At 36.9% G+C, this 23,590-nt stretch overlaps 1 protein-coding gene and 1 pseudogene across 1 annotated transcript; both read right to left on the bottom strand.

Annotated features, from left to right (window-relative positions):
- Positions 1 to 5,431: 5,431 nt before the first annotated feature.
- LOC105033170 (uncharacterized) lies at positions 5,432 to 16,640 on the bottom strand (annotated as a pseudogene).
- A 476-nt stretch (positions 16,641 to 17,116) lies between these two features.
- On the bottom strand, positions 17,117 to 22,986 carry LOC140855448 (sister chromatid cohesion protein SCC2-like). Its single transcript, XM_073251330.1, has 2 exons — positions 22,897 to 22,986; positions 17,117 to 17,320 (listed from the first exon to the last, which is right to left on the bottom strand). Exons 1-2 carry the CDS (start codon positions 22,984 to 22,986, stop codon positions 17,147 to 17,149), a joined length of 264 nt encoding a protein of 87 aa, XP_073107431.1. The 3' UTR covers positions 17,117 to 17,146.
- Between the last annotated feature and the right edge of the window lie 604 nt (positions 22,987 to 23,590).

Raw genomic sequence — 23,590 nt, 5'->3', positions numbered from 1 at the left:
ATATTTCTGATGATATATTGCTGTCACAGGTTGTCGCAAATACCTCTCTCGCAAAAAAAATTATTAGTGACGGGCCGTCGATGATTGTATATTTCTGACCATTTATGGTCATCATCATTAATGTATTAGCAGATGAGGAAAATGAATGATGATTTTTTTTGTGACAATAAGATATCCATTTTTTGTGAAAATGAATGTGATCTCTTAAGCTTGGGCATAGCATTTTTTTCAATTGCCCCTTGTTCAGTGTTTTTCAGGTTCTCTATCTTGTCTACTGGTATCTACAATTGCTTGATCAAAATGCATTCCCCCTAGATCTCTTAAGCTTATATGGAATTTATAATTGTATACATTATACATATAGGTACATCCATATATACATGCATATTTTGTGTGTGTGTGTGTGTGTCTATATATAGTTTGACTATTGGGAAGTGAGGCATACTATTTTGGTGAGTAAATTTGTTAAAACTAGAAATAAAGATGGTGCTGTAGACTAATGAACTCTATTAGTTTTCCCATGTCCTCTACTCATGCAGGAATTCTTTTTTTGAGAATCATTTTCCCTCTCTAAAAGTCAAATCCCATCACAAAAAAATATTTCTGATGATATATTGCTGTCACAGGTTGTCGCAAATACCTCTCTCGCAAAAAAAATTATTAGTGACGGGCCGTCGATGATTGTATATTTCTGACCATTTATGGTCATCATCATTAATGTATTAGCAGATGAGGAAAATGAATGATGATTTTTTTTGTGACAATAAGATATCCATTTTTTGTGAAAATGAATGTGATCTCTTAAGCTTGGGCATAGCATTTTTTTCAATTGTCCCTTGTTCAGTGTTTTTCAGGTTCTCTATCTTGTCTACTGGTATCTACAATTGCTTGATCAAAATGCATTCCCCCTAGATCTCTTAAGCTTATATGGAATTTATAATTGTATACATTATACATATAGGTACATCCATATATACATGCATATTTTGTGTGTGTGTGTGTGTGTCTATATATAGTTTGACTATTGGGAAGTGAGGCATACTATTTTGGTGAGTAAATTTGTTAAAACTAGAAATAAAGATGGTGCTGTAGACTAATGAACTCTATTAGTTTTCCATGTCCTCTACTCATGCAGGAATTCTTTTTTTGAGAATCATTTTCCCTCACTAAAAGTCAAATCCCATCACAAAAAAATATTTCTGATGATATATTGCTCACAGGTTGTCGCAAATACCTCTCTCGCAAAAAAAAATTATTAGTGACGGGCCGTCGATGATTGTATATTTCTGACCATTTATGGTCATCATCATTAATGTATTAGCAGATGAGGAAAATGAATGATGATTTTTTTTGTGACAATAAGATATCCATCGCAAATAAGATTCAACCATCTCTATCTACATTCATTTTGATTAGATTCGATCAGAGATCTTATAAATCTAAGATATATATATTTTATTAATATAAGCTTGTATGAAGAATCGAACCTAAGACCTATTGGACATTTGTCTACCATCTAACCACTAGGACAATATTAACATCTCATGTGAAGTCATAATTTATTATACTTATTTAAGACTTTTCATATTATAAAATATTTTTATTTCAAATATATTATGACATATTTTATTTTTTACTATTGTTTTTTATAACAACTTAATCATCTTCTTTTTCTAATGTCCTTTAAAAGTAGATAATATATGACTTCTTTTATTTATGCTATAATTAATAAGTAATAGTATTTAATATAGAATATTTATTATACTTATTTAACAAGTAATAGTAAATTATGAAGTCATAATTTATTATACTTATTTAAGACTTTTCATATTATAAAATATTTTCATTTCAAATATATTATGACATATTTTATTTTTTACTATTATTTTTATAACAATTTAATCATCTTCTTTTTCTAATGTCCTTTAAAAGTAGATAATTTATGACTTCTTTTATTTATGTTGTAATTAATATGTAATAGTATTTAATATAGAATATTTTTTTTAATATTTTATACTATATATTTTAGTGAAGTTAGATTGATGATCTAAATCCTTAGTTAAATCGATCTCCATGAAAGTTTTTAGTAATTATATTTTAAATTAACAATTAATAATCACGACTAACTTTGGCCCTCATAAATAGGATACTTTCAGAATAAATTTTATATTTTTAATGACGTCCGATTATAAATAATATACTTTTTATGCGGGCATAGATTCATTCGTCACTAGTATATTGATATAAAATTGACGCCAATGCTTTCCTCTAAAAAAATAATATTTATGATGGCAAAATCTAATATTTGTGACGGCATTTCAAGGTAATTACCAATATATTAAAATCTTGACAACTAATAATGATGACTGAGTTCTGTCGTCATAAATAAGGCTTTTTGTGAGGTTGTTAGTGCTCCCTCACTATATTTTAGTCATAAATGAATATGTTATTTATGAGAAAATCTTAATGTAGTCAGTAATGTATTGAGATTTTAGTAATTAACAATGATGACTAATTTTGGCCCTCGTAAATTAGATACTTTCAAAATAAATTTTATATTTTTAATAACGTCTGATTACAAATAATATACTTTTTATGAGGGTGTGGATTCATTCGTCACTAGTACATTTGTATGAAATTGGTGCCAATGCTTTCCTCCAAGAAAATAATATTTGTGATGAAAAATTTAGTATTTATGACGGTATTTAAAGATAGTCACCAATATATTAAGGTCTTGATAACTAATAATGACGATTGAGTTTTACCGTCCTAAATAAAGCTTTTTGTGAGGGTGTTAGTGCTCCCTCACTATATTTTGGTCACAAATGAATATATTTTTTGTAGTACTTTTTTAATGATGCATCATATTGAAAAATTAGAAATAATTGCTACATGATAGAAAAGTTGCAGTTGCAAAAAAAAATCATTCCTAAATCTTCAACATGCAATGTCATGGAAATACCATTTGTATGGGGTCCAAAAAATTGACGAATATTTTTTTTTTAATGTTATATGAAATATGTTATATTTTCTTATGTTCAAGTACATCATGGACACCATGCCTTGTCTTTATATTGATCAAATTATGTGTATTTTCATCCACTAGTTGTCATATTGTTACATTAGCAAAAATGATCAGAAGTTTGCATGATTTAAATTTCCTTATATTATAGTTTTTGTTTACTAACACGAGATTGTATTGTCATTCTGAATATTAGCAACAATATTAGCATAATGTTTGATCTCTTCAACTTCCTATTTGAAAATGGGTATGATTTAAAGATGTCTGTGCTCTCCTCATTTGTCATCAGATGCCAATTTCTAAAGCATGCTCCCATTTAATGCAGAATATTTTCAGATCAACCTCTTTGTGCTCCATCAACACTGCTTACCAGCTAATCAAACCTGAATAACATGGATAAGATTATCCATATTGAAGATATATGCTGTGCAAATGGATACATATATATCATGGTGGGATCAGTATGCATAACAAATCGAATCTAGTGCTTCAGCTGTGCCTTATATAATTACCATGGATGATTCAATTCGACACCTCCTCCACAGCTGCAAGCCCTGGGTCGAACCTGGAAGGCCTGAAGGATGTCATAGTCTTACACCAAAAACTATCTATACTTCCTCATATATGCATTACATGTGCTGAGCACTAGTTGTTATGTTCATTTATCATCTTCTTTTTTTGATATTAATATAGCACACTTGATTTAGACTTATTTAACAAAAAGAGATGTTGACAAGAAAAAAAAAAGGAGAACCTTCCAATCATATAAGGTGCAGCTAAAGCACTGGATTCGATTTGTTATGCATACTGATCCCACCATGATATGTATCCATTTGCACAGCATATATTGTCATGCCCCAAATATGGGACATAACATGCACGGCCATACTACTGAGGAGTGCCGTCCTTGAAAATACGAAGCCTATCGATCATAATTAGCTAAAATCTATCATAAATAAGTTATAATAAAAGATTCAATTCTATTATTCATCAAGCAAATAAATCAAAATTTTCAAGCATCTAATCCAAAATCAAATATCAAACCTATATCTCAAAGATCAAAAATAGTTAGACTACAAATCCATAATTATCCAATAAACTAAGATTCAACCATAAAATCTCTAAGCTCGTTAGCATAGACCCTCAAGCCTAGATCATCCTTCATTCCTAATCTTATTCATCTAGATGAAAAAAAAAAAAAGAAAAAAATATGAGCTACACCAGTAAGTAAATCTTACATTATCTTATCTGTATTAAGCATAAGTTTATACATGCATCAATAAATCATTTAGAGAAGATTATTATTATAAGATAAAACTTTCATAATAACAATATATCATAACTCAATGAGGCTCTTGCATATGCATAAATCATGCAATTTACAAAAACATAGTTTCTGATGCATAGCAGAAATAAATTCATAAATCATATTAAATTTATAGATAAAGTAATAAATCATATACCATTTTGTCATATCATAATTTTTAATACTTCTTTCAAACTAAATGCTAAGATTACTATTATACCCATGATAGGGTCGTGATCATGTATCAACTACTATTATCCATTGGCAGGGTTGTACACTAACTACTATTGTTCATTGGCAGGGTCATGTACCAACTATTATTACTCGTTGGTAGGATCGTATACCAACTACTATTATCCATTACCAGAATCGCATGCCAACTACTATTTTCTATTGCATGTCCAACTAAGACTCTATTATTTATTTATTTATTGTGTGTGTTCTATTTGAAATAAGAGTAAGAGTTTGTATTGTGGTGGATTTTTATTTTGTGAGTCAAGATAGAAGTCAAACTCCCATCCATATGGTGGTTTATTTAAAGAGACCCTTGGTGTCTCCTTGGTGAGTGGAAAACTGTAGAGAAGGATGCGGAGAAAAGAGAGAGGAGAGACTATTTATGCGTGTGTAGACTTCTTCGTGAAACACCTTTGTGAGATTTTGGTATTTTTTCTTTTTGAATAAAGTATTTGTCTCTTCTAATTTTTTGTTCTTCCACAATTATTTTTTTCTCGCTATCTCCACAATTTTTTTTTTGTTTGATGTTTGTTTTGGATCTCGGGCTGGCACGATCGATACACTACGTGTAGCGTGCCATTCTACAAACTCCATCCTTTTCCAGAAAATCAAATAGCATCCAGAATTTGAGATAAAGATTTAGAAGATCTTCTGATAATCTGGTCATTCCTCAAAATCCAGATACACGAGAACATATGTTGGGCCAAAAGAAAAGTAACGATCCAATTGCTAAGTCCATTGGCTAAAAGAAGCTTAGAATCGGAATCAATCAAGATATATAAATTTTAAAATATGTATCAAGGAATACTTTGTGTGGGAACAAAGAATTAGAAAAAGGTTTAGCTAACTGCTATTGCAATGTAAAGATCTCATAAGCTGTTTCCTGCAAGGAAAGAAAGAAAAGAGAGAGAAAACGAAGATAGGTCAAGGCAAGCTATATACCTGGAAAGAACTGTAACCATCATTGAAAGGGAGTACAGAGGGGGCGCGGATTAGATACCAGTGCCACTGCTACTTGAGGGCATCCCAGAACTGCTGCTGGTGGTGTTGTCGTCGAAATTGGTAGTGAAGCCGAAGGGGGACTTGCTATACGAGGAATACACCGATCTATCTTGTGAGTATACATGCACCTCCTGGATGTCTTGGATCATTGGCCACTCTGGGCTGGCCCTTTGGCAAATCTTTCTTATCAGTTCCATGCTGCAGTGGATCTCCAGCCTCTCCAGATGTGCTACTTGTACTCTTTTTCTTTTCTTTGTATCTCTTTGCACTCTTTTCAGCAAATATTATGGGAGTGATTTCATGTCATAATCTCTCAGTGTCATCATTTTCAACGATGGAAGATTTTCCACAACTTTCAATTTTGGGCACTGCTCAATATAGAGGGCTGTGAGCGCAGGGAGGTTCTCGATTGTTGTTAGGCTGCCAGCTAGCTAGATTATCAATTTTGTCAGGGAGGTTGTGTGGAGTAGGAGACCCTCGGGAAAAGACATCAACTTGGGGCAATTAATAAGGTACAGATACTTTAGACATGGCATTGCTTGTGTTCCTTTATCCCAATGCCATTCCTGCCAATTAGGCATATCAGAAAACCATATTTCCTTCAACTCGGGGAATGCATGCTTGAAGGTATCTACTGCTATTCTGCCGCCGCCTCTACTAATGCTACTAGTACCAACCGAAAATTCAGGTCCAACGTCTATGACTGATGCACTAGAACCCTCAATGCTAAGATATTCTAGATTAGGGAGCAGCCCACAAATGCTGAAGAGAACTCACTCTGCATACAACACGCTAAAGAGTCTTGTACAGGGCAAGGAGACGTTTCAAAACTGTATCACTAAGTTCATAAGATAAAAAACTAATGCAACTGTAAGTACCAAAAATTGTGAAATAAAAACGTTGCCATTTGAAACTAAGTAAAACATGGCCTTCTAAATTGATCGAAAGCAGATGCATATTTAGCACCAAAAATTGAACTCCATTCTTTTTAAAAAAAAATTCAATATCATACAGAATTTGAGATAAAGATTTAGAAGATCTTCTGATAATCTAGTTATTCCTCAGAAACCAAATCCACAAGAACAGATATTGCTTCGTCTATTGGCTAAAATGTAGCTTAGAGTCCCTGTTCTTCTAGTTTGCTTAACAAGAAAAATAATTCTAATAAACTTTCTCCATTATTGGAATTGTCACACCCCCGAACCAAAATTTATATCAAAATAATTTTTGGGGACTTGAGCAACCGCCGCATACCTATAGAGTACCCTCCCTATAGGCATGCAAGGCATTCAACCTGGCAAAACTTTAATATAATATGAAAGATACCATACTCATTGCACAGGCGACGGTAGAACAGAATAGCTACTATCTATTTCACCGATTAATTAAACTTCAAGTTTATAGAATTTACATCAGATAAGTACAACCATCAATATACACTTACTACCCAAGGAACTAACCACCTTTTGCAGACCGGCCTCACCTTCTACATACAAATCTCAAAAGTCAGGTCTGGACCCAAAACTAGTCTCGAAATCTGAAAACAATAGATGAAGATTTATGAGCTTCATGGCTCAGTAAGTAACAGATACATTTATAAACTAAATGTAAATCATGATGTTATGCAATTCAAATACATCATACAGGATATGATATCAATCTGATCAAGATCAAAATCATGTAATTAAAGATATTCAAGATGCAGCCTCATATCAGCTTTTCAATGATGTGGAAATCGATTAGTACAAAAATCCAATATATATATTCACTTTCATTATACTATACTTAAACATGAGTACCCAATTCTTTTTGCCCTCAGCCCTTACCATGGTGCCACGATTACCCTCGTGGCAAGATATCTCAAAAAGTCCACGCTTGCCCTCGTGGTGGAGATCTCGAATCCATGTTTGCCCCCGTGGTGAGGATCTCAAATCCACATTTACGTCCCGTGATGGGTATCTCAAGTCCGGACATCAACGCAGTTGGGCTGAGAGTCAAGTGATACATAATATTAACCATGATTTATATATTCCTTTTCTTTTCAATACATCTTTTATACAGCTTTGATATAACTTGATACAACTCTGATACAGCTATGATGCACGCATTTCAATAGGCAATAATCACAATTTATCAAGTCTGATCTGATCATAGCATGCCAAATCATTCAGTTCAACTTACAAGTCTCAATTCATGAATCAATGATTCATAATATATAATTTTTCATGATTCACATCATTCAAGCATAATTAGAACAAAAATCAATTATAGTGATTCACATCAGATCAAAGAGATGATACAAAGCAATTTGATGCATAATCGGATCTGATTGAATCTATTATAGTCTGTATAATCTCAAATAAATAAAAGGATCTTCACTTGATTCAAATTGATCATGATAAAATATAATCGATTAAGATGATTCTCATATGAATCAAGATAAAATGTAAGTGTCACATATGATAATTCGTATCATGTCAAAGAGATGATATGCCATAATTTCATTCATTATTAGATCGAATATACCTACAATGATTTGCACTGACTTAACTGAACAAGATGATTCTCATTTGCTTCAGGCAATCATGTTAACATGCCAGTGATATTTGCAATAATTCGTATCATATCAAAAGATAAGTGTTACTTACAATCATTTATATCATATCAAAATATAAATATTACTTACCTCACAGGTTCCAACAACCAGCAATCTAGGTGCACCCATGGGGTTCCTCAGGACCTAAAATTTAACATCACATATATGTATCAAATTAATGGCACAACAACATTCTTAAATTTAATTTCTAAAACCCTTAAGAGTCCCAACATTCTTCCTCAAATTCTTAAAATTCTAAACTCTATTTTATATACTAGCTATTACTATAATAGGGAAGCTACTAACCTTGTCCAATTTTCTAATATCCAAGGTTTTCCAAACCGGTACCGACGGCCGTTCCGACCGGCCAGCGGTACGGTACGTTATGATTCCGTACCATATTGAATCGAGGCGAACCAATGAAGGAACCCAGAGCCCAATTGGGAGAAGAAAAAGAGAGGAAAATAGAGAAAAAAGAAGAAAGAAAAAGAGGGAGGGGAAGGAGCCGACGGGGCCGTCGGACGGCCTCCGACTGGCCGCTGTGGCCACCGGAGGGTGCAGTCTACGCGCGCGATGCCGCGGGCATGAAACAAAGGAGACGCCCATGTTTCACGAATTTTTTTTCAAAATCGAGTTTTAAGTGAAGCCAACTGATTTTTCTTTTTTTTAAATTCTAAAGTCGGCAACTGGGTTGCCGACTTTATGAGTTTAAAACAAAAAAAATGGAAAGAGAACGCCGTCTATTTCGAAAAAGAAGAACTGTGGCTTCGCTCGCTCGACCATCCTCAGGCCGTCGGCGTCGGCTCATCGGCTATCGGGAACCTCGCGATGGAGGCGCCATCCGTCCGGTACGTCACCCCCCTAGTCGAGTGCTTTCTCTCTTTCTCGCTCTTTCAAGTTCTTTATCGGACGATAACGAGACTTGAAAGCCCTCCGACGGCCGCAACAGGCCACCGTCGGCCTCTGACAGCTCCCGCCTCCCTCCTTCTCCTCCTCTCTCTCTTTCTCACTTTTTCTCTCTTTTCCTCCCGGTACCCCCGATATACTATTTGAACCGACCGAACCATGCCGGTTCTCCGTCGGTTCGGTACGGTACGGGATGTACCGATCGGTTCGACACGGTACAGAAAACCCTGCTAATATCCACAGGACGAGGGCACAGCTTAAGAAATTTAAGAGAAATGATAAGGATATCAAAAGAAAGAGAGAGAAATCCCCTCCTTTTTCTTCTTTTTTTTCTCTTTTTTTCTTTTCCTCTCTTTTTCCTTATTTTTTTTCTTCTTCTTCTTTTCCTCTTCCTCTGTTTTTCCTTCTCTATCCCCGCTCACAGCACACACACAACACACACACCACACACACACACACACGTAGAAAGAGGGGGAAAGAGAGGGAGAGAAAGAGAAAGCGGGAGAGGGAGAGAGAGGGAACACGGGAGAGATCGAGAGAGATAGGCGGTGAGAGAGAGTGGGAGAGAGAGGGAGAGCATGGAGAGGGAGAGAGGGTGCAGGAGAGGGAGAGAAGAGAGAGAAAGAAAGAAAACGGGAGAGAGAGAGAACGTGGGAGAGAGCGGGAGAGAGAGAAATGGTAGGAGAGAGCGGGAAAGAGAAAGAGGGGTTTCCGACACTGAACAGGGCAGGGAGAGGGTTTTTTTTCCTCCGCAGTGGCGTGCGCACGGCCTTCTCTGCGAGCAACCACAGGTCTGCAACATGCGGACTCCCACGTGCAGGCAGGGAATCTAGCCTTGGGCCAGACCAAGCTGGGCTAGATAGGCCGGGTCTCACAATCCTCTCCCCTTAAATAAATTTTGTCCTCAAAATTTACACCTTCAAACTCGAATTTATTTCAGATCCTAAATTTGTTATTACTAAATCCATATTACTAATCACAAGCTCTATTAACAAATTCCATCATCATTGCTCACATACTAATCTCCGGCTAAAATCTTAATGGTGGACCTTACTCTAAAGATTTCTAATCTCTGAGCTTATTAGAGTTCTTGTAAATTTTCAAATATACTTATAAATAGTTAGTTTTACTAAATTTCACATCAACTCTTGATACCAGCATCTAAGATTTAGTATCAAGAATTAAAATTCCTTGTTCTGCCCATAAGAATCCTATATTAGCTAGTCTTGGCAAATTTCAAATGTTTTATAATTAGGGTACCAAATGATAATTATTTTAGTGTATTAACCTAGATCATCAGAATCATCTTAACATTTATACCAACATAGTTCTGCTCTCTTAACTATCTTAATTCCAATTTCAGCATTTCTTCTAATATCGAACTTTCTAGAACCTATTAGTTCTTCCTTCGTTTTTCTTAACAACCTACATCAACATTTATTTCACTAGATTCCATATATTCTTCTACACGATATGCTGGAAACCTTTGCTAAAATCATTTCCTTTCTTTTCATAGCATTACTGTAATCAGCATACACTTAACTCTTCCCAAAATAATTCCAATCTTTCATAACTATATACATATTTATACTATATCTAATGCAAGAAATTATATTAGTAGAATTTTAAATGAAACTTAGTATGTCATTTCTTATTCATTCCAAATCTTAAATTTATTTCCAAGTTCATTAAAAATCTTAATCAACTACCAATCTTTTAAACACAGATATCACCTTGAGTCTTTTTCAAACCATACCAAGCATGTGGGTTATGGGACCCACCATACTTCTGTTGCACTACTTTGATCATAAAAAAAAACTTTTCAATGCGGCAATCAAAATGTATGATCAATAACTATGCCTAGAATAACAAAGAAATTATTATTATTATTATTATTATTATTATTATTATTATTATTATTATTATTATTATTATTATTATTATTATTATTTTACATCCTATTGTCTAATAACTATCCTACTTACATTCAACACATGCCTTGATCCTAATACATTCCTATAACTTAAACCTATGTGCTAATACCACTTTAACTGTCACACCCCCGACCCAAAATTTATATTAAAATAAATTTTTGAAGATGTGAGCGGCCACTGCATACCTACAAAATACCCTTCCTACAAGCATGTGAGGCATTCAACCTGGCAAAACTTTAATATAATATGAAAAATACCATACTCATTACACAGACAGCGGTAAAACAGAACAACTACTATCTATTTCACCGATCAATTAAACTTCAAGTTTACAAAATTTACATCAAACCAGTACAACCATCAATATACACTTACTATCCCAGGAACTAACCATCTTTTGCAGACCGGCCTCACCTTCTACATACAAACCCCAAAATATCTTAGGTCTGGACCCAAAACTAGTCTCGAAATCTGAAAACAACAGGTGAAGGTTTACGAGCTTCACAGCTCAGTAAGTAATAGAAACATTTATAAACTAAATGTAAATCATGATGTTATGCAATTCAAATACATCATACAGGATATGATATCAATCCGATCAAGATCAAAATCATGTAATTAAAGACATTCAAGATGCAGCCTCATATCAGCTTTTCAATGATGTGAAAATTAGTAAGTAGTACAAAAGTCCAATATATATATTCACTTTCATTATACTATACTAAAACATGGGTATCTAATTCTTTTTGCTCTCAGCTTTTACTGTGGTGCCATAATTACCCCCATGGTGGGGATCTCAGATCCACGTTTGCCCCCATAGTGGGATCTCAAATCCACGTTTACATCCCGTGGTCGATATCTTAAGTCCGGATATCAACACAGTTGGACTGAGAGTCAAGTGATACACAACATTAATCATAATTCATATATTCCTTTTTTTTTTGATACATCTTTTATACAGCTTTGATATAACTTGATACAACTCTGATACAGCTATGATGCATGCATTTCAACAGGCAATAATCATAATCTATCAAGTCTGATCTGATCATAGTATGCCAAATCATTTAGTTCAACTTATAAGTCTCAATTCATGAATCAATGATTCACAATATATAATTTTTCATGATTCACATCATTCAAGCATAATTAGAACAAAAATCAATTAAAGTGATTCACATCAGATAAAAGAGATGATACACAGCAATTTCACGCATAATCGGATCTGATTGAATCTATTATAGTCTGTATCATCTCAAATAAATAAAAGGATCTTCACTTGATTCAGATTGATCATGATAAAATGTAATCGATTAAGATGATTCTCATATAAATCAAGATAAAATGTAAGTGTCATATGATAATTTGTATCATGTCAAAGAGATGATATGCCATAATTTCATTCATTATTAGATCTAAATATATCTACAATGAATTGCACTGACTTAACTGAACAAGATAATTCTCATTTGATTTAGATAATCATGTTAACATGTCAGTGATATTTGCAATAATTCGCATCGTATCAAAAGGTAAGTGTTATTTACAATCATTTATATCACATCAAAATGTAAATGTTGCTTACCTCATATGTTCCAACAACCGACAATTTAGGTGCACCCCTGGGGTTCTTCGGGACCTAAAATTTAACACCACATATATGTATCAAATTAGGCACAACAATATTCTTAAATTTAATTTTTAAAATCCTAACATTCTTCTTCAAATTTCAAATTCTAAACTCTATTTTATACTAGCTATTACTATAATAGGGAAGCTACTAACCTTGTCCAATTCTCTAATACCCACGGGACGGGGCACAGCTCAAGAAATTTAAGGAAAATGATAACAGTATCAAATGAAAGAGAGAGAGATCCCCCCCCCCCCTTTTTTTCCTTCTTTTTTTCTCTCTCTCTTTTTCTTTCTTCTTCTTCTTCTTTTCCTCTTCCTCTGTTTTTCCTTCTGTCCCCACTCACAGCACACACACGCACGCAGAAAGAGGGGGAAAAGAGAGGGAGGGAGAGAGAGAGAGAGAGAGAGAGAGAGAGAGAGAGCACGGGAGAGAATGGGGGAGAGAGAGAGCAGGAGAGAGAGGGAGAGCGGGAAGAGGGAGAGAGGGCGCGGGAGAGGGAGAGAAGAGAGAGAAAGAAGGGAAACGGGAGAAAGAGAGAGAACGCGGGAGAGAGAGACGGTGGGAGAGACAGCCGGGTTTCCGGAATCGAACAGGGTATTACGAGGATTTTTTTTTTTTTCCCCCCCGACGGTGCTCGCGGCCTTCTCTGCGAGCAGCCACGGGTCCGCGACATGCGGACCCCCACGTGGCAGGCAGAGAATCCGGCCTTGGGCCGGACCAGGCCGGGCCGGATGGGCCGGGTCTCACAGGAATCAACCAAACTAATTTTTAAAACAGGGAATATTTTGAATGCAAACAAAGAATTGGAAAAAGGATTTAGCTGGCTGCTATTGCAATGTAAAGATCTCATAAGCTGTTTTCTGGAAGGAAAGAAAGAAAAGAGAGAGAAAATGTACCTGTACTCTTTTCCTTTTCTCTGGACTTCTTTGCATTTGTTTCACTAAGTATGATGGGAGTGATTTCATTTCGTAATCAAGCAGTGTCATTCTTTTCAAGGATTGAAGATTCTCCATAAATTTCAATTTCGGGCACCACCAAACCGTGAGGTTTGTGAGCGCGGGGAGGTTCGAAACTTTCTCCAGTTTCAGGCAGGCATTAACCTGGACGGTTGTGAGTGAAAGGAGGTTCTCAATTGTTGTTAGGCCGTCGGCACTCCAGATCTCCAATTTTGTCAGGAAGGATGCGTGGAGCAGGAGACCCTCGGGAAGAGACATCAACTTGGGGCAGTTGAAAAGCCTCAGATACTTTAGACGTGGCATTGCTTGTGTTCCTTTATCCCAATGCCATTCCTGCCAATTACGCATAATATTCAAAATGTATAGCGACTTCAGCCTGAGAAATGCATAGTTGGAGGTATATACTGCGGCTGTGCCACCGCCGCTGCTAGTACCAACCGAAAATTCGGATCCAACATCTATGACTGATGCAGCATCAAAGATCTTAAGGTATTCAAGATTAGGGAGCAGCCCGCAAGGTGGAAGCTGCTCACAGTACTTGCAACCTTGTAGATATAGCCGCCTCAAATTTGGAAAAATAATTGATGCTCATGAAGATGTCACTGCCATCCATTTTGGGAACTCACAGCCGAAGGAATTGTCGATCTGCAGTTCTTCTAGGAAAGGTGGAGGGTGTAGCTCTTCAAACACCTCCTCGATTCTTCTCATCTCTTCCTCACTGGGTTGAACGTCTAGCGTGCATTGTAGCCAGAGGGTCCTAAGCTTGGTTTTGTTTCTAAGTTCGGCTGCTCTTGTCTCGGAGCTGCTGGATATACACTCCAATTTTTCGATTGAGAGGTTCGTGAGACACGAAAGAGATCTCAGTTCTTCCACCGTGCACCATCCCTCTGACCTATTCCTCTGCAGCGTAAATCCTCTTAGTGTATGAAGATTTTGAAGCCTTCCTAGCCCTGCCGGCATCCCGAACACCTCCATTTCATAAAGATTGAGACTCCTTAGGTTGTGTAGATTCACGATATTGTTGGGAAGGCGAGAAAGGAACCTAACAATGAGAGAGATCCAAAAACTGTAGATTACTAAGATTCCCTATGTTTTCCGATATGACGCTTATCCAGGTCCATGAGATATTTAGATACCTCAGGTGTACGAGGTTACCCAAGGAATCTGGCGATCTTTGAATTTTTGAGTAAGACATATCCAGCACTCTCAAACGAGAAAGTTTATTAAAAACGACATCCATCTGAGCCTCAGACATCAAACAACAATGCCACAATAGAGTTCTCAGCGACCCCTGTTTTACAAATACCCTCAGGGATTTCCGTTGCTTCATTGTCTCTCAGAAATACATGGCGCTGCTTCATCAACTCGTTACTGCTGCCTACTTCGTGCACCTTCCTGAATCCTCTGATCATAATACATCTTTTTAGCAAGTGTGGTCTTGCCAATTCCCCCCGCACCCACAATTGCGAAAACAAGAATGTTTCTCCGTCTGTCATCCTTAATTAGCATATCAACCAAGCTCCGAGTGTGCTCTTCAATTTTAGATCCTACGATATCGATCTCACCTACAGGAGATGTCTTGTGAAATGTCACTTGCTGCTTGTCATTGGAAGTAAGTTCGAGATTGAATTCAGACCTCCACCTCCAGATCTCATCAATCTTCTGATTGAGTTCTCTAATTTTCGTGCCAATATCATGAGGCGCTTGGATCCCAGAGAGAAAGGGAAAGGAGAAGCGTACCGAAGAAGTGGAGGAAGATCCTTCGCTACGCTTGTCGGCTTCGATGCGACTGAGGTCGAGGATGTCATCGGCATCATACATAACATCCTTGAGCTGCTCGAGCCAGTCATCAACGGCCTCATCATTCAACCTCCTCCTCTCGGCATCGGCAAGGACTTTGCTGATCATACGGAGCTTGTTTTGGAGCTTTTTGATCTCACCAGGCACACCAAACAGCATTTCAACCTCTTCCTTCCCCAAATCGAATAGTAGTTCACCAAATCTCGAGACGAAGGAGCTCAATATCATCGCCATTTTCTTCCTCGACGAGTTGAGACAGGGAGCAAAGGAAGAGATAGCTGCATCTGATTTCTCTCACAGGCTATCGGCGATCAGGACCGGGTGTCAATGCAGGAATCATGCAAGAAAAGCATTGTCTCCATGGCATTAACTCCAATCGGGATCCTCTGCGGTGCGGGGTTGCACCATGGAGAGCTGTACAGCACTCGGTCACCCCCACATCATCCGTCATGGATATGCTGAGGACAATAAATTTAGAATCCAAAAGGAGATTTTTACATGAGAAAGAAATAACATAATTAACTCTGACGGAGATCTGGATAGAAGTGAAGGAATAATAGGAAATGAAGTAAGATGGATAACGGAACACGGCTCTATCATGCCCACTAGCTGTTGTCTTCTTCTTCTTCTTCTTCTTTATTTTTCTGAATATATATAAAGGAATCCCACTGGCTGTTGTCACTTACTATAACTAAAGCCATCAACAAATGACAGATACATATGATCATCCTTATGATACATTAAGAAGAAATAATTTAGCTCATCTCAACTGGTCACAACTCGTCATCACCATAGCCCATATGCTGGGGATAAAGTTCCAGAGTTTAATCCCGGAAAAATGAAGCATTTAGAGGAGCTACCACATGATACCTGTTTGACCATAGCCCTTTAGCAACAAAGAAAAAGAAAAATACATCAACCAACTCCACCAACTGACATGATATCTGTTTTATCGTCTTCAGAGCTGATTTTGTGCTGATTTGAAATTTGAATTGTTCCAGCTCCACCAACGGATTTTCCCCATCCTGATGTTCTTGGGAAGCTTACAGAGATGATTCTGCCTGTTGCCACTGTCCCTCACATCAGAACAATTTAGAGGCCTGATCAGCTATAGCCATGTTACTACTGCGGGTACCGGTCTACGAAGGTAGGAAACCAAAAAATCACAACCTACATGATGACCATAGAAGAACTATTGTTTAACACATTTCGTTGGACACCATGGAAATCACTTTCAATGGACATGAGATTGACAAACCTGGGCCAGCATGCTTCTTCCAAAACCTGGTGGGTTATTATGCATCAGATAACCAGATAACCTAGCTGATCGACTATACAACAGCCGATGTACAGCTTCCAAATCCCAAAGAACTCGGTTTGGCGAGCAGAAATTCACTAAAAAGAAGGGTTTTAAAATTCATGAACATCATATTATCTGATACACTTTATTCAATTTAAAAAAAAAAAAGAGCTGCAAACATACCAGTGAAACCCAAGGACCACGAAAATACCGGAAAAAGAATTGATTACTTTGAAACTGGAGCACAAGTTGAATAGTCCTGCTGCCATTTAAAAAAAAAGGGACCCTAAGATCAAGCTTCCTGGTCATTGCTATTGATACTATTGAACAATTCCGCACCCCAACCCTCCCATTTCACTAGAATCCTATAATGTAAATTAATGCTGCACCAATTATAATTACAACGGTTATCTGATAACCTGCCATCATTGCTCTTTTAGTTGCTAAAGTTGATCCTTCATGGTCCTCCTGTCCAATCATCATTATCATCTTCTCCATGCTCATCATCTTCACCTTTATCCCACGGTCCTTTTCCATCTCTCAAACTTCTTGGAGTAGGGCGTTTCCTCTTGGCATTAGCTCTGTATGGAGCATAATTTACAGTATCTTTCCTAAGCAACCTCTCAAACTCCTGCATTACAACATCATATTATGAATTATTGCAATCCGGAATCTTATTTTATTGTTAGGGGCACAAGAAAAAGCTCAACACTACAAGATAATAGATTTAAACATCTAAAGCACAGTCAATAATAGGGCCATGTATTAGGAATGTCCAGAATATTAGAAATGTGCATTGTCTAGAATAATTTGTAATTATTATAGCATGATTCTTTCGGATTGGGAGGATCATGATATTAGGAATGTATATTGGCATGATTTCTTTGGGATTAGGAGAATCATAATATTAGGAATGTACATTACCATGGCATGATTTTTTGGGATTAGGAGGATCACGTGACTGATATCATAATCTCCCAATTTTCTGTCTGATTCTCTCTTCTTCACCTCTATATATGGATGTACATATCACAGTAAAATATAGTGAAGAAATCTTTTCCACTTGCTTCCTTGCGTTTCTCCTTTCTCCACTCATTCCTTCATCTCTTGGGCATTTCTTTACATGGTATCAGAGCGGGTCGCCTTTGATCCGAGTCATTCTTTCGATTAGCGCTTACGGCAAGTTATTGCTGAAGCGCCTTCTTTGCACGTAGCTGGAGGCAAGTAGTTGCCACATCTCATCTTCATCAACATTTTTGACCAAATCGATCAGAGCACCATAATTGAATCTATGGTGGATGGTTCGTCATCGACCTTAAATACTGTGCATGATCTAGCATCTCCCTATTTTCTGTCACCTTCAGAGATTCCTGGGAATACTCTTGTGATATCTCTAAAGGGATCAAACTACCCAGCATGGCGAAGAGCCATTATCACAGCTCTTCAAGCTAAACGAAAGATTCAGTTCGTTGATGGGACACTCGCACAGCCTACAGATGAATCGTGGGACTATTTTCTATGGGATACATACAATTCAATGGTGATGTCATGGATCTACAACTTCATTGTACTAGAAATCTATGACAGCATCTCTTTCTTTGAAAGTGCTCCAGATATTTGGGTCGATCTTGAGGAAAGATATCCTCAAGGCAATGCTCCCCGTATTCATGAGTTAAAAACCCAAATCTGGAGTCTCAGGCAAGGCCATGACATAACCATTGCCACTTATTATGCCCACCTTTGAGGCTTGTGGGAGGAATTTGCCGCTTATTCTAAGGTGCCGACTTATTTTTGTGGAGCCATAAGATAGATTCAAGTTGAGAAAGAAGAAGAGAGATAACATCAGTTTCTTTTCGACTTCAAGGACTCCTACGATACATTGTGAGATTAACTGCTATTTATGGAACCATTACCAACAATCAATAAGACGTATGCCTTATTGATTCGAGGAGAAAAGCAGAGGAAAGCTGCCAGAGTTAGAACTTCTCAATCTGAAGCCGTGGCTCTCATTGTTAAGGCCATGACAAAAAGGGTGAACAAGGAGATCGGCCCTGGAGAGAAGAATAAAAAATATTCTCGGTGCGACCACTGCAAGAAGACAAGACATGTCACTTGACAGATGCTTCGAGTTAATCGGGTATCTACCTGGATGGCAATTCAAGGACTGAGTTAAGCGTAGAGGCAATGGAGCAGGGACCGATAGTGAGCATAGAGGAGGGGCTGCTGTGAATGCTACCACATCACCAACTATAGGCGAAATCTCCCCAATATTGAGTCTTTCTCTCACAAAATATCAGCAACTTATTTTCCTCAGAAAAGGTAAGACTCAAAGTGCCGTAAATTTTGTTGTTAAGGCCTCCTTTGGTTTTTGTCATTGTTCTTAGATCCTTGATAGTGGTGCTTCTGAATATTTAATTTTTTGTAAGTTCTTTCTTCATGATATTAAATTCCTTGACATTGTACTCTCAGTTACTCTACCTAATGGAGTCAATATGCCGGTACATTCATATAGTAATATTATCTTAACCAAAGATATTACCTTACATCGTATTTTGTATGCTCCTAATTTTATATGCAATCTTGTTTCAGTAAGCAAGCTTGTTCGAGACCTTAATTGTATTGTTCTCTTCTTTCCCATATTTTGTGCTCTACAGGACCTTGCCATGAGGAAGCTGATTGGATTGAATGAACTCCCGAATAGTCTTTATTATCTCAAAGACTTGACAATAAGTCCTGCATGGGCAAATAAAGTCGATGTTTCGGTTAATCTCTGGCATGCTCGGTTAAGACATTGCTCTTTCAAGCATTTGAAGCTTGTCCTTTTTCTTTCAAGTACTTCTTTTGATTCCATGAATAATTGTTGTGACATTTGCTATCATGCCAAACAGACAAGAAAGTTCATTTCCTTGAGTATTAATAAATCTGCTTCACCATTTTAGTGCATCTTGATATATGGGCCCCTTATCGCACCTCATCACACATGGAAGCACATTTCTTTTTCACTATTGTCAATGATTGCACAAGGGCTACTTGGGTTTATCTGTTACAAAGAAAATCTGAGGTATATCAATGCTTTGTCAATTTTCATGCTATGGCCAAAAATCATTTCGATGCCAATCTTAAACACATATATAGTGATAATGCTCAAGAGTTTGTAGACGGGCCATTGAAATCACATCTCCTAGAACATGGGATTATATCATAAACTTCTAGTGTCAAGACATTAGAACAAAATGGGGTGGTTAAGTGCAAATATCGACATCTATTAAATGTTGCTTGTGCTCTAAGATTTCAAGCCAACTTGCCTGTGTCATTTTGGGGTGAATGTATTTTGACCACTGCCTATTTAATTAACTTGACACCCACACCACAATTGAATGGCAAGAGTCCCTACGAACTCTTATTTCACAAACCACCCACCTATGATCATCTGAGAGTATTTGGTAGCCTATTTTGTGAGTTCCTAGATCATAGACATGATAGCCCTTTCATGAGAACATGTTTTCTTATTCTCAGACATCATCTTCTTCTTCAGTAGTACCTTCTTTTCCACAACTGTACCAAATTAGATGGACTATGACATGTGATTTCCTTTGGCAACCAACAATTTACCACATGTACTTAATTTGGGCCAGGCTCAAGGACAAGTCTCAAACCCTATTCTTTCTCATGAGTCAGATCAAACGCAAACCAATTCTATTGATTCGAACCAAATGTCAAGTCCAAACCAAACTCTTGATGCAATCAATCGACACTATCTCTCCTGAGTAGGCTTCATCTTCTAAGACCATTGGGCCTAACTCATGGCCTGTCAGAGATTGGAAGCAATCCGTAAAATTACAGGACTATATCATCGATGCTCCAGAAGTGAGGAGACCCCGCACACATTTGCCAATTCAATGACCTCAACTAAGCCTTATACTATTTCTTGCTATCTCACTTCTTCAAAGCTTAATGCTTCCCATCAAGCTTTCCTTTCAACTATCACCACTCATGAAGAACCTAAAACCTTTTCCCAAGCTATAAAGGATCCTAAGTGGCAAGAAGCAATGGAGGCCGAAATTACAGCTCTCCAACAAAGCGGTACTTGGACCTTGGAGCATCTACCTCTCAAAAAAAAATCCATTGGATCGAAATGGGTATACAAAATTAAATACAAGGCCGATGGCTCTATTGAGCAATACAAGGCTCGATTAGTGGCAAAGGGATACATACAAATAGAAGGTCTTGACCACACTGAGACTTTTGCACCGGTGGCTAAATTGACTACAGTGCGATGTCTTTTAGTTGTTGCTTCTGCCAAACATTAGCAATTACATCAATTGGACGTCAACAATGCTTTCCTCCATGGCGACCTTCATGAAAAAGTATATATGACACCTCCATCAGGATTTCTAAAACCAAGTGATACATGTATTTGTCGGTTGCATAAGTCTCTTTATGGGCTCAAGCAAGCATCGAGATAGTGGTTCGAAAAATTCTCCCACTCCTTGCTCCAATATGGCTACACTCAATCCAAAGACGATTACTCTCTGTTCACCAAACAGGATGAAGATTCTTTCATTGCCATTCTTATTTATGTAGATGATGTGATTATTGCAGGGAATAACCCTTTGAAATATCGGGCATTAAAATATTTTTTGCAATACAAGTTCTACATTAAGGACTTGGGCATCTTAAAATATTTTATTGGGTTAGAAGTGGCTCAATCACCTTCAGGCATATTTGTATCCCAACAAAAATATACATTTGATATTCTCCAAGAGATCGAGATGTTAGGGACCAAGCTTATGAAATTTCCTATGCAGCAACAACTCAAGCTCTGGTGGATGATGGGAAACTACTTGATGATCCAGGTCTATATCATCGATCATTGAGCGACTCATTTATTTGACCATTACCAGGCCTGATATTGCATACTCGATGCATGTTCTGACATAGTTTATGCAATCTCCTCAGCAACCACACTTAGATGCAGCCTTTCACATTTTATGGTATTTGAAAGGATCTCCAGACCAAGGCATATTTTTTTCCAAGTATCAATACTTTTCAGTTATATGCTTATTATGATGCAGACTGGGCAAGATGTCCCATAACCGAGCACTCTACTATAGGTTTCTATGTTTCCTTAGAAGATGCTCGATTTCTTGATGTGCCAAGAAGCAGACAACAGTATCTCGTTTCTCCACAGAGATCGAGTATCGAGCTATGGCGCACACCATCAGTGAATTACTATAGCTTCGAGCCCTCTTATCCGATCTCAATATTTCACATCATAGTCCCATGTTCCTTTATTATGATAATCAAGCAGCTTTGTACATCACCACAAATCCTATGTTTTATGAGTGGATGAAACACATAGAAATCGATTATCATTTTGTCAGAGAGCGACTGCAGTCTCAAGACATTGCTACACAATATGTTCCTACATATCGTTAGCAAGCAGATATCTTTATCAAAGCTCTCGACTGTGATCATTTTCAAGAGATTCTATGCAAGTTGGGCATTCAAGATCTCAATGCTTCAACTTGAGGGGGACTATTAGGAATGTATAAAATATTAGGAATGTACATTGTCTAGAATATTTTATAATTGCTATGGCATGATTCTTTGGGATTGAGAGGATCACGATATTAAGAATGTATATTGGCATGATTTTTTTGGGATTAAGAGAATCATGATATTAGCAATGTACATTACCATGGCATGATTTTTTGGAATTGGGTGGATCATATGACTAATATCATAATGTCCCAATTTCCTGCCTGATTTTCTCTTCTTCACCTCTATATATGGATGTACATATCACAGTAAAATATAGTGAAGAAATCTTTTCCACTTGCTTCCTTGCATTTGTTCTTTCTCCACTCATTCCTTCATCTCTTGGGCATTTCTTTATACCATGGTTGGGAAGTAAAGGGAAATGCAACATGAAATATTTTCAGCCAAGTATTGCTTTATAGTTATATGACTAATTAGCCAATAAAATGAAAGCATATTTACTTTAATGTGATGCTGAAGATTGACCAAATTGTTGATAGATTTATGTCCAACAAAATAGGTTTTCAACATAAGATAGGAAAAACGACAACCAAATGTCCTGAGGTTCCAAACCAAACACTTCATGGTGAAAAATATGAGACTATAATATTCGTAGTGCGGAAATACCGGGTATAAATAAAGAAATCTAGAGTTTCAGCAGCAAACCTGGTACTTTTTAACCACATCTTCATAGGAAGTAGGCAAATTGGTTGGAGCATCATGGATGTTGAAGGAAATATTTTGTTTAGATATCATCTCTCCAAGCTTTGGACGTTCCTCTAGAGAAAATGCCTAATTTGGAAAGAAATAGAGATTTCATTAACTGGCTTGAGATAATTAGATGTACATGCTCTGCAGCTACATAGAACAGGCAAGAAATGACTACTAAGTTAAGAAAAGAACAAGCCTAGCACCAAGCATCATTAAAACCATACACAAATTTTTAAATGTTTTTTTACATTTAGGAGGAGTTGCAGAGATATTGCATCACGGCAATCAGCCTGAAAAAACAAACAAAATGTCAATAACCAATAGTAAATAATTTGTAAATGAGACTAAGATAACAATACAATAAAACTACCATTATGGCCAAATAGACAATCCACGACTTTTATAAAAGAACAAAACAATATTAAATCATATATAGAAAAAATATGAAAGCAACATAGGAATGGAAGCTTCAATATAAATAGCCCATTGACGGAAACAGAGACAATGGTGAAATGGGTATGATTTAAAGATGTCTGTGCCCTCCTCATTTGTCATCAGATGCCAATTTCTAAAGCATGCTCCCATTTTTTTTTAATGCAGAATACTTTCGGATCAACCTCTTTGGGTCCAAGTGTAGGGAATGTTGCTA

The sequence above is a fragment of the Elaeis guineensis genome, chromosome 2 (assembly GCF_000442705.2).
Source record: "Elaeis guineensis isolate ETL-2024a chromosome 2, EG11, whole genome shotgun sequence".
Taxonomy (NCBI): Eukaryota; Viridiplantae; Streptophyta; class Magnoliopsida; order Arecales; family Arecaceae; genus Elaeis; species Elaeis guineensis.
Note: the sequence above shows the minus strand (reverse complement) of the source record. Positions and strands in the feature narration are given on the sequence as shown.